Source organism: Pipistrellus hanaki, assembly GCF_964339955.1.
Source record: "Pipistrellus hanaki genome assembly, chromosome: 1".
NCBI lineage: Eukaryota > Metazoa > Chordata > Mammalia > Chiroptera > Vespertilionidae > Pipistrellus > Pipistrellus hanaki.
In genome coordinates, this window is record NC_140503.1 from 28887724 (window position 1) to 28900206 (window position 12483).

Here is a 12483-nt window from a genome sequence, read left to right on the forward strand (position 1 = left end):
CACTCAGAACTTTTGTTTTTTTGTTAATCCTTAACCAAGGATATTTTTCTCATTGATTTTTAGAGAGGGTGGGAAAGAGGGAGAGGGAGGAAGGGTGGGAGAGAGAGAAAGAGAGAGCGGGGGGGGGGGGGGGAAGAGAGAGAGAGAGAGAGAGAGATCAATTGCCTCCTGCACGAACCCAGGGATCAAACCTGCAACCTACGTACATTCCCTTGACCTGGAATGAAGCTGAGACCCTGCTGTGTGCGGGCCCACACTCCAGCCACCGAGAACACCGGCCAGGGCAGCACTCGGGACTTTGAAACACTCCGCTTTAGCAGGCATCATCTGAATAATTTAAGCATGTTCGTGTCAAGATTGCTTAGCTATTTAGAAAGCCATAAAGATTATTAACAACTTGTAGTTTAAAATAAAGTAGGAACAGTGAATATAGCAAGAGGTGAGGAAAACAAGTACACCTCTGTCAAATCCGTAGGAGACACCAGTCAGAATGCCCTTTCCATGGAATCGGGTCAATGAAACTGAATTCAAGGTTTGCTGGCGGTGGGCTCTTCTTAGGCATGTCTGTCCCACACTCAGTCAGCAGAGAACTTGTTTGTAGTGTAAACTCAGTATTTTCATCAGTGTGATTGATCCTCACAGTTTCAGGAAATGGAAGTCAGACACCATGCTTCTCTTCAAAGATTTGAATAAGTAAAATAAACATGAGCCATTATGACATTTATTCTATATTAACAGTCAGTACACGTATTAATTCAGGTCGAAACCTTTTTACTAGAGGATTATTTCTTGAATATTAGCATCTGATCCACAGTAATTATAGTACTAATTTTAATGAGAAATACAATATGGAACTTTTTATAACAGCTCACCCACTTAACATTTTACAGACAAAGAACTACTATAAATATGTAACATTATGCAGGCATTTTTCTGCACCTGCTCACAAACCAGAAGGAATATACCCTTTAACTAGTTAGAAACGGAATGCTTTCAAGCTGCCCCTGTATTTCTATGGCCACTTCCCACACCAGATAAAATTGTTTTTCTCTTTGTTCTCCCCTCCAAGGCACTGGTAATGCTGCCTTCATTGCCTGGGGCTCTCTGCCTTCACTCCTGTCCCAGGGGCTGTATGGACTGCTACCTTGGTTGACAATGCTCTTGGAGGGCAGGCAGCCTGTCCCCTTTATCAAAGTGTTTGGCGTATGTTATACCCAACACAGGTTGCATCAAGTTGAATTTAATTGGGACATCTAAATTTGATGTCGTTTCCTTCTGTTACATTTTTATAACTAAATAGAGATCACTACAAAAATTCTTTTAAGAAATGTACCATAAAGTCTATGCATTGAAATTTTGAATTCTGTAAAATAAGAAATGTCATGTCATACAATAAAACACAGGAATTTATAAAGAATACTCTAAATCTTAAATGATGGGCAGGAAAGTCAACTGATGTATTAAGTGTCAGATAAAATTAGAAAGACTTTTACAAGGCTGAGTAAAGTTGACATTAAAAGGATCTTTTCAAACAATGGGATTCTAAAGTTTAACAATTTTTTAAAAAAAAATTCTGCTATTAACCCTGAAAAACATATTTCTTAACTGCAAAAAATAAGGCAACTTGAAGTTAGAAATTGATGAAGTTAACTCAGAGTTGCATGCCCTGTTATGACCCCTATCGTTAAGTCTTTAGCGGGAAGGCTATTCACACATAATGGTGAAAAAAACAGTCTCTCAGAAATAAATCCGTTTCTAAGACTCTGCTAAATAGAAGGCCAATTAAGATCATCACAGACTCCGAGCTGTCAAACAGATTACCTTGGAAGAAAATGATGCAGTTTTTCTGAAGAACTCCATGTGTGCCACGTGTTTGTTATTCTTTGAAGTGGAGGAGGTGGCAGGAACATAATTTCTGTTTGGAAGTTCTTTTGTTTTCTGCTACCTTTACCTAAGTGCTACCAGATGCTATTTTTATGTCCTATAAAGTTCTGTAAGGAAATATTAAGTGAAAAATGCTACATAAACTAGAGGAGAGTTTCATATTCTTGGGTTGAAAAGCAAATTGAATAAACACCTGATTCTTAAAAGAGGGGAAGATGATGCTAAAAACTTAACAAGCATCCAGTAAGCCAACCAGCTTGAAAACTTCTGAGTTCAAAGAGAAACTGAATCCCACTAATTAATAAATGCTCACTAAAGACAACACTTCAACCACAGCAAATTTAAATGAAAATGTGCTATAAATTGCCTTTTAAATGATCATGTTACTGTTGTTAAAGGATTGTGAATGAATAAGAACCTATTTATATTCATTTAATGCCATACATATACAGTCAATTGCTTAAAATACCATTATAATAAAAAGTTTTGAGAGATTTCTAAGTCATCTGATTCCAAATTATTTCTATAACAACAAAACAATTTGGATCACCTTAGAATTCACTGTAGTAGGATTTTGCACGTGAAAGATATAATCAGGTTGAAACCAATTAATATCTTGATTTCTTTTTCAAACTGGAATCCTACTTATTAATTCACCAGATATTTTCAGTAGCGAAGATTGAGGAGACGCCACTTAAGAATGAGTGCAAGTAGCTCTCACTGGTTTGGCTCAGTGGATAAAGCGTCAGCCTTAGGACTGAAGGGTCCCAGGTTCGATTCCAGCCAAGGGCACCATGCCAGGTTACAGGCTTGATCCCCAGTAGGGGGCGTTCAGGAGGCAGCCGATCAATGATTCTCTCTCATCATTGATGTTTCTATCTACCTCTCCCTCTCCCTTCCTCTCTAAAATCAATAAAAATAGATTAAAGGAAAAAAAAAAAAAGAATGAGTGCAGGTAGAGTACACTTGTCATAAAAACAATCTATTATAATATTCTAATAAAAATATATATATCAAACTACAATGTGGGGTGGGGGTGGGGGCAGAAACACAGCACTAGATAAAAGGTTAATTTCTTAACAAAAAGTTCATTACACATATTTACCTAGTATCCAGTTTTAAAACTCCTAAATAAATACACCTAAACCTTTCAAACTATTTTCAATAACTAAGTGGTGTACTTTTTGCTCAATTATGAGAGATTAAAAACTTACAATGCAAGGTATTGGCTTGAGCCATCTTGCAGTAAATGAAGGCAGGATTCTCCAAAACACTGTAAAATGTATCAACCTCAGTCAGGTTTTCTAAATTGTTCACTTTTAACTATATGGATATTTGCTGGGAGCTGTCCACATCCATTAGCACCACATATAGTAAACTAAAAAGAAATATGTTTAGGGAGGATGACTCAGCCATCTTTTAAAAGAATGTTTTAAAGTTAGACAAGTAAAAGAAATTGTTGTTCTGAGTCATGTGTTTTGGAAGATCCACTTTTCGTCTTGTTGACGGAAGGATTTGGGTGGGTTGCCCCGAAGTTTACAAGCATGAAGGTAGGAAAATCTTCATGCTTCTCAGCAAAGAATCTCACTGATAATAGTTCAGTTCCAAAGGCAGATTAGGCTCCTCTGCCAGAGGTCTCAACACGTACTTACAGGAGGGAAGAAAGAGGATTATACAGGACAAATTAGCACATACTTCCTATATGCAATCCATAAGTAACTCACGAAGTCACAAGATCATTTAAAATCATCTCCTGTACATCCTTCCCCGCTCCCCCCAGGAATGTACAAATGCTCTTTGGCAAACACTGTACAACTCCAGTGAAAGCTCTTCCTTACCTACTTTTAGAGTAACACTGTCACTCAACCTGAACAGTGGGGGACTGTACAGTCGGAAGCCCAACCTGAGAGGTAAGGAAGTACATTATAGTAGTATGGCCACAAGAAAAGATTGAAATAGAACCCTTTTTTCAAAAAGGATGGCAATCACTGATTAGATGGATGAGTTCAGTAACTGAATAAAATGCAGATAAGCCCTTCTCATTGTTATAAGTTCATTTTTTTTGTAAGGAATTAGCTGTACTGTAAAAAAAATGATGAAGAATGTAATTTCCAATGTCCATGTGAAATGTTTTTTCCTAGTGTCTCAACACACAGGCACAATGAAAGAATACGGATGTTTAAAATATACTGTGCTTTAGCAATGTTTTACTTTCTATTCAACTTTGTACTTGGTTCATTCTTGGTTAGGAGTAATATTTTTACTGATTATGACTTTCTGAGGAGAGTTGAGGAGTGAGGTCTCGGGAGCAGTCAGCCTGCAAAGGCATCCTTGTTCTGTGGTGACTTGGTACCTGGGAAGTTTCTCTCTCTCGGATGGAAAGGAACATTCCACTCTTTTCCTGTTTGCTCTTGCTGTTGTTTAGTTTTTGTTTGTTTGTTTTGTTTTGAACCTTCTCAGCGGAGGATCCCCTGCAGACATGGATTTATACAAGTCTGTTTGGGGCTGAAGGAAGTTGGCGAGGGAGAATGCTCTCCGTGTTGTGTTCCCACAGCGTGGCACTTGATAAGGATTTGCCTGTTGGATACATTCGTGAATGGATTTGTGAGGGACTTGAGCAAGACTAGAGACCATCCAAGTTTCAAGTTCATATTCTGCACATTCTGCTGAAATTGGGAAAATGCAATGTTTTTGAAGGTAAGACTACTGCCTAGGAGTGTAACAACTATAAGTAACACATTCAAACCAAAAAAAAAAGCTCACCTTACTCACCACTTTAAACAAGAGAAATGTGCACTGTAACAAAAAGGTTCTGAAAACGGAATGTCATGTTAACCTGTACACAGAGTTGAACTATCAGAGGGAAACCAGGCTCTGTGACATGAGAGGACCAAAAAGAGATGATACCATCTTGTAAGTGCTCGGTGAATGCATCTTCACCTGCCATCTCAGCAACTCCTTTTATGCCACTTGGCTATTGTGGTCTGCACTGACATCTCCAACCAGAAGTAGCTGCGTTTTAGTGGTAGGTGGAGTTTCATAAACTGGATTCATTCTTTAGCACTTCTGGGCTGAGGTTGTGCCTTTAGACTCCACAGATGAAAATCTCTCATTGGTTAACAAATAAGAAATGCCACGATTATGTAAAATAACTCATCGTGAAACGTTTCCCCCCTCCCATGATCTGGGAATGGAGTCACTGTAGCAGACTGTTGATTGTGTTATCCCCAGAGGCCATTTCATTAACGAGCTGTTCTATGGACAACTGGATAGCGTGCTTGACAAGAGAGGAGGCTGTTTCCATTAAGAGTGTCTCATACTGTTCTGAAGTTCTCCCCTCAAAACCCCCTACTTCCTCATTTTCAATCGAAATTAAGAATTGCTTGGGGACATTTTTCGATTTCTTCACATCAAATTCACTAATCTCAGTGTCTGTAATAATAATAGCAATGGGCTCCATTCTTTTGTTTTCTTCCCGTTTGGGTTTCTCTGCACTGACCTCGGTTTCTTTAACACTGGGTTCCTGGCTCAACGCATCATCTTTTGGCTTCATCTCCTCTGCTACAATCTCTCCACTTTCCTGGTCTTCCCTGTTTGGCTCACTTTCCAGGACATGGTTTCTGGCTTCTTCCGCGATGTGCTGATCTGGGGATGCAGGTGAGCGGGGAGCATCAGAAACCACGGGTGGCTGATGTTCTGTTTCTGAAGTTTCCGGTGGGCTTGTCTGCTGGGGCTGGATACTCGGCTTTTCCTCCGTTGTTTCAATGTCTTGTTCAAGGATTAGAGTTCCTGTGTGAATAGCAGAAGGCCCCTTTTCTAACCCAAGTTCTACCGAAATCACATTCTCTCCAGGAGAAGTTCCGCCGTTGCTCACATTTGACTCGCAGACCTCATCGCTCCCGTCCTGTGAGACCGCTCCACTCACTTCCTGGGTCAGCCGGGCCTTTGTTGCCTGGTCTCCATCCGATTGGGTTGGGGTTTTTGTATCCATCCTTTCTGCCTCTCCCTGAACTTGGACGCTGCAGTCTGCATCTTCTATGATTTCGGAATGATGATGTTTTTTCTCTCCCTTTGAGAATTTTATGCAGGGAATCCTCAGTCTGGATTTTGCCTTTTTCTTAGGAAGATCAGCATCCTCGGCGCTGACTTCAGGTTGCACGTTGGCCTCGGAGGGCTTCTGCAGCTTTGATGAGCCTGACCTTTTCCTGCGCGTCACCAGACGTTTTATTGAGGCCCAGGCCCCCGCCGGGGGCTGTGGCTGCTCAGAAGCTCCAGCTCCTGAACGGCCCTCCCTGGCCGCGGCCACGGCTCCAGGGCCGGCTTTGGGCTCCGTGGCTTTGGCTGATTTCTTTCTTCTCTTGAAGCAAAGCACCGATGCCTTTTCCTCCTGCCTCTCATCCCGAGCTCTGACTTCTGCTGATCCCGTCTCCTCCTTGCTTTCTACTTGAATGTCAGAAACCGGGGTCTCCATTTTTACAACACACTCTCTCGAAAAGGATATTCTCTCTTCCTTAGCAGCCGATTACGACAAGAAGCTGGGCAAAAGGGTCACACTCAGCAGAATTTCTTCCAGGTGTGTTCACTCCTTTCTTCTGAGTCCACACTGTTGTTTGAGGTGGTTTCTCCAGTAGGCAAATGCTTAGTTTCTCTAGTACTTGTAATTTCTCTCTTTCATTTCTTCATGAAAGCCCTTTACTTGACAGACTTGGTTTTAGTTAAAGATTAATCTGGTGAGAGAAAAGAAGATAAAATATTTTATTTCACCATCAGCCTGTTGTTTTCTATAGACAATTTCCATGGAATGCGTATGATTCTACCAGGCATGCTTCCCATATTATAACTTACTGAAAATGACTGGAGAATAAAAATCCGGTGTTAACTTTTTAAATTGATTTTAGACAGAGATAAAATCCATAGGTTGCCTCCTACTCACCCATACTCACCCCAACTGGGGATCGAACCTGCAACCCAGGTATGTACCCTGACTAGGAATCAAATCTGGGACACTTTGGTGCATGAGACAGTGCTCCAACCAACTGAACTATATCAACCAGGTCTGGGGCTTAACTTTTACCTTGTAAAAAAAAAATTCAATGTAAATACATTTTGCTCTAGTTTCTGTTAAAACTTCATTTTTGGATTGTTTCTACAAATCTGATGTTATTATTTAAAAAAATATTTTTATTGATTTTAGAGAGAGAGGAAGGGGGAGGAGAGATCAATGAGAAACATCCAGGAGAGAGACATGAACTGGTTGTCTTCTGTATGTACCCTGTCCGGGGTTCAAACCTGCAACCTGGGTATGTGCCCTGACCAAGGAATTAAACTGGTGACCTTGGAGAGAAACAGAGGAGGAGAGACACAGGGAAACGTCGAACTATCTCACACCCATATCCGACATGCACCGTGATGCAACCGCAGAAAAATACGGCTCAGGAGACTAGCCAGACCCCAGGGCCCATGCTTGCAGTACAGGATGTGGCTTTTATGGGAATTTTAGGACAAATGGAATGTGTTCTGTTTGCTACAAAGAGCATCTTCAGAGGCACAGAATAGTGGCAGAATGAGCCCAATGGGGGCAGCTAGTGGTTCCAACAGCCCTACCTCAGATTCTGCATCTGTGCAAAGAGCAGACGCTGGTTTAAACAACTGTGAAGGTGCTGCTGGCAGCACATCTGAAAAACCAAGAAATGTGCCTGCGGCTGCCTTGCCTGTAACTCAGCAAAGGACAGAAATGAGCGTTTCAAGAGAGGACAAAATGACTACCCCGAAGACAGAGGTGTCAGAGCCGGTTGTCACTCAGCCCAGTTCATCAGTTTCTCAACCCTGTACTTTTCAAAGCGAAGAAAAAGCTCCCGAGTTACCCAAACCGAAGAAGAATAGATGTTTCATGTGCAGAAAGAAAGCTGGCCTTACTGGGTTTGACTGCCGATGTGGAAATTTGTTTTGTGGACTCCACCGTTACTCTGACAAGCACAACTGTCCATCTGATTACAAAGCAGAAGCTGCAGCAAAAATCAGAAAAGAGAATCCAGAGAATATAAATTTCTACTTGTGAAGAGACTGAAACTTTGTTTTTATTTTAATATATGGTAGGAAACATTAAAGAGCAGATGCATGGCCATTTTCCAAAAGTAAATAAATAAGCTGGTGACCTTTTGATGCGTGAGTGGATGCGCAACCAACTGAACCACACGGGCCAGGGCTAGTTGTGCCGTCTTTATGGCTTGTTTATGGCTCTGAATTGCAAGTTAAACAGACAAAGAATGATGGTGATAAGCAAGCTAGTGTAATTTTTATTGCATGCAATCGGGAATTCTGAAGCTGAAAAGGATTTTAGAGCTTATTTGAGATTAATCAAGTCCAGTCTGCTGAAGAAATTGAGCATTGTAATGGACAGTTAGCCTGGAAAGCCATATAGTTGGGCAAGGTCATAGCCAGAGTTAGCACTGAAGACTCTGAGTCTCCAATGCTCTTTCTGTTATACCATAAGGTTTCTGTTCTAAAAATGTAAGTTCTGCCAAGGAAGTGCTGCTTTTCATACATACTCTGGGGAAATGTAACATCGCTATGACTCGCCACCCTTAAATTTAGTTGTATACATTTTTTCTAAGTATTTGCTGTTCAAACATTTTCCATAATGAGCTCATAGTTGAAGGTCAGTAAGAGCAAACGATAGTAATCGCTGACCTTTACTGAGGAACTTCTGTGTCTTAGGAAGTGCTAAGCACTTTTGTATACATCTCTAATCCTCCCCACATTACAAAGTGAGCAGGTGGTGGTATCGCCGTCTACAAAGAAACAGGCTTAGAGAGGTTATGCAACGTGGCCGAGATTACACAGCTAGGAGGTAACAGAGCTCAGATTCCACCCAAGATTGTTTCTGAAACCCATGCTCTGAAATTGGGCTTTAAGAGTTTCATCAGAAAAATGAATTATTTAAAGATGCTAATTGTACTACATTCATTAGTCAAAAAAATTTTAAAATATTTAATGGTTATTTAACCACTAGAGGCCTGGTGCAGGAATTCGTGCACCGGTGGGGTCCCTCAGCTTGACCTGCGAGGATTGGGCCAAAACTGGCTCTCCAACATCCCCTGAGGGGTCCCAAATTGCGAGAGGGTGCAGGCCAGGCTGAGGGACCCCACCAGTGCACAATCGGGGCCAGGGAAGGGCAGGGGGAGGGCTCCAGAGTATGTCTGGCCCATCTTGCCCAGTCCTGATCAGCCCGACCCCAGCAGCAAGCTAACCTACTGGTCAGAGCACCTGCCTCCTGGTGGTCAGAGTGCATCATAGCTACCGGTTGAACAGTCGCTTAGGCTTTTATATATAGACTATGTAGCCCATCAACTCATAATTGAATCAAGATTAGACTGAGTTCTTGCTATTTTACAAATTAAGCTTTTGAAATTCTTAGATTTTATTTTCTTGGTTCTGGAACTAATTCAAAAGCCAAATGTAAATAATAAACTTGACAACTGGCAAACTGGTTAGTTAGATTTAAATATAAAGATAGATTTAAAAATTAACCCACAGAATGGTATGATGGTACCAACAAACAGAGGTCCGGGGTAATCATCTAACAAAAACCCCATGAATTCCAGTTGATGGATGTCCTGAAATAAGCAAAGGGGCTCATCCCTTGGGCTGTTTTCATGCAAATCTTTCACTGTTGAAGGTTCCCTTGGGTAGTTCTTGCTTCTGTGAGCCACATAAGGAACTGGAACTCTGAAAATCAGTTTATGATCTAAGTGTTTCCTAAAGTTGGGTGTTACATACTACATGCCTCTGACAGCAAGACAGTCCTCTGATAGCAAAAATGAGCTTAAATAGGAACATGTAAAAGTGTCCTTCCTCACTGAATGCTTCTATTGGTACTAGAACCACAGCTGATTAGAGCTTCTTTAAGTGGTCTCACCTCTTGTGAGTTCTTGGCTCCTGAAAACTTCTATTAACCAGAGGATGTATAACTAACAGAAATATTGAAATGAGAGCCGAAACCGGTTTGGCTCAGTGGGAGAGCGTCAGTCTGCAGACTGAAAGGTCCCAGGTTCTATTCCGATCAAGGACATGTACATCTGTTGCGGGCACATCCTCGGTAGGGGGTGTGCAAGAGGCAGTGTGCAAGAGGCAGCTGATCGATGTTTCTCTCTCATCGACGTTTCTAGCTATCTCTCTTCCTTTCTCTCTGTAAAAAATCAATAAAATATATTTTTAAAAAATTAAAAAAAAAGAAATATTGAAATGAGAGATCACGTGTGGGAATGTATCATTTGAACCTAGCAGGGACAGCTGCTCAAGAAGCTCATGTGAATGACTCCCTCTCACTGTAGAAACAAGACAAACACCCAAACAAAAACCTAACCGCAATGGGGGACATGCAGTCTGTAGACATTAAAACTTTGCAGAATGTTAGGCTGCAAGCGATTCCTCCTTCAGTTACCGGTTATCATTTCCGGATAGAATCGAAAGACTAAAGCCCCAGGGAACACCCCTGCCCCCTTCCCGTGGAAGCCGAGCAGCCGGAGGGAAGAGCGAGCGCTCCCCGGGAAAGCGGTGACTCCCGGCGGCAGCTGCGGGCCGCGGAGCTCCCTCGGAGGAAGGAGCTCCCTCGGAGGAAGGAGCTCCCTCGGAGGAAGGAGCTCCCTCGGAGGAAGGCGCCTCGTTCGGCGCGGGGAGCCTTCTGGCAGGAGCTCGGCTCGGGATAAACTCAAAAAGGAAAGTGCCGGGGGCGTTCGACAGATAACCCAGCTTCCAGCTCTCCGCACAACCAGGAACCCCAGTCCCATTCCCCTCCGATACAGGGCGAAGGAGGAAAAATCCACCGCAACCCCTGCGTCCAGGGCGGGCTGTCAGGCAGCGGGCAGGCTGGGCACAGCCCGGGAGGGTCGCGCTGGCTGGAGATCCGTGCGGACCAGTGACCTCCCGCCTCTCACCCCGGCCGCCTGCGGGGGCGCAGATCCGGGGTGCGGGGGCTCCTCCCGCCCACCTCGCCGCCCGCAGGGTCAGCGGGGACCGGACACCGGCCCGCACCTTCTCCTCCCGCCACCTCCTCGCCCTCCTCCACTTACCGATGGCGCCGGGTCCGAGGCCAGGGGTCCCCGCCGCTCCGTGCGGGGGAGAGGGCGGGCGCCGGCGGGCCGGGCACCCAGGCAGACCCAGGCAGCCAGGGAGCCGCGGGCGCACCGGAGCAGCAGCCGCCGCAGAGGGACCGCAGCCCGCGGCGCCCCCTCCCCAGGGCGCGGACTGACAGCGGCGGCGCCAATGCGCGCGGAGCGGCGGCGCGGGGCGGGGCCAGGGCTGGGGGCTGCGGCGGGCGGGGAGGGGGGCGGAGGAGGGCAGGGAGGAAGGGGGCAGAGGGGAGGGCGGGGGTCCGCGGGGCCACCTGCGGGAGGTCTACCCGGCAGGTGGGAGCAGACCTCCAGACAAGGGCAGGGGGACCGTGGAGAGAGCCAAAGATCAGGAGGGGACCCGGGTAGGGAGCCCCACATTTTCTGAAATGCAAAGTAGCAAAATCTGGTTTTCAATGATAGGCATTCTCCTTAGAAGCCCCACACCATCCCAAATCGAATGTTTAAAGACACGGCAGATGCAGCATTGTAAAAGCAGGCTTTAAAAGTGCAGCGCGGGCTCTGGCCCGTGTGGCTGAGTTGGTTGGGCATCGAGTCGTGCACCGAAAGGTGGCCGGTTTGATTCCCGGTCAGGGCACATGCCCAGGTGGCGAGCTCAGTGCTCCCTAGGGGCATGCAGGAGGCAGCTGACCCATGTTTCACATCCATGTTTCTTGCTCCCTTTCTCTTCTTCTCTCTCTAAAATTCAATTTAAAAAAATATATATATTTTTTAAAGTGCATGGTGGGCTCTGGCCAGCAGCTCAGTTGGTTAGAGCGTCGTCCCAATGTGGCCAGGGTACAGGTTCAGTCCCAGATGAGGGCACAGACAGGAAGCAACCCATGAATGCATAACGAAGTGAAACAATACATGGATGGTTCTCTCTCCTCTCAAATCAATAAGTAAAAACAAAAACCTGTGCAGCGTGTTTGGATCTCGTTTGTTTGGAGAGAAAAATCACATAAACGAATCGAAACAATAACAATAAAACTCTTTCCTAGGAGTGGGTTTGGGTGTAATGACGTTATCGTGGCTCCTGGCCAAACGGGCCGTCAGAGGCCAAAGCCCAGGCCCTGGGGAGAGAGGACCGCTCTCAGTGCACAAGGTGAGAAGGGCACAGGAACCCAGCCCCGCCCGTCTTTTATGCTTTGAATATTTCCAAGAATAAGTTGAGGTAGCTTGCACCCATATTTCCCTTCAGGGCATTCCTAGCGGCCGGTTTAACCTTGTCCCTCTCAGCTGAGCGGAGTGGGGGTGGGGCGGGTGGAGAGGCTTTCCGTACAGTTCCAGTCCCTTCAGAGCCCAGGGCTCTGCCTGGCTGGCTAGGTTGTGTATTTTCATGCATTTTTCTAAATCTTAAATATGTATTTTAGGGAGAGAGAGTTAGAGGAAGAAATATAGAGGATGCCCCCTCTCCCCGCCCCCAGGATCCAGCCTGTAACCCAGGCATGTGCCCTGACCAGGCACAGAACCAGTAACCTTTGGGGCT

The 12483-nt window shown here is 44.7% G+C and overlaps 1 protein-coding gene and 1 pseudogene across 3 annotated transcripts; one reads left to right on the top strand and one right to left on the bottom strand.

Annotated features, from left to right (window-relative positions):
- Window positions 1–689: 689 nt before the first annotated feature.
- Window positions 690–11079, bottom strand: AKAP5 (A-kinase anchoring protein 5). 2 transcript variants are annotated; one of them, XM_084889283.1, is made up of 3 exons: window positions 10956–11034; window positions 7801–7889; window positions 690–6611 (listed from the first exon to the last, which is right to left on the bottom strand). In XM_084889283.1, the coding sequence occupies exon 3, from the start codon at window positions 6353–6355 to the stop codon at window positions 5081–5083; it is 1275 nt and encodes a 424-aa protein (XP_084745409.1). In that variant the 5' UTR covers window positions 6356–6611; window positions 7801–7889; window positions 10956–11034; the 3' UTR covers window positions 690–5080. The 2 variants fall into 2 exon arrangements, with proteins under 2 accessions (XP_084745409.1, XP_084745408.1); XM_084889282.1 differs by lacking the exon at window positions 7801–7889 and having other exon boundaries at window positions 10956–11079.
- LOC311611764 (AN1-type zinc finger protein 5-like) lies at window positions 7148–7942 on the top strand (annotated as a pseudogene). Its single transcript has one exon. The product of its transcript is annotated as an AN1-type zinc finger protein 5-like (transcript).
- Window positions 11080–12483: the final 1404 nt, after the last annotated feature.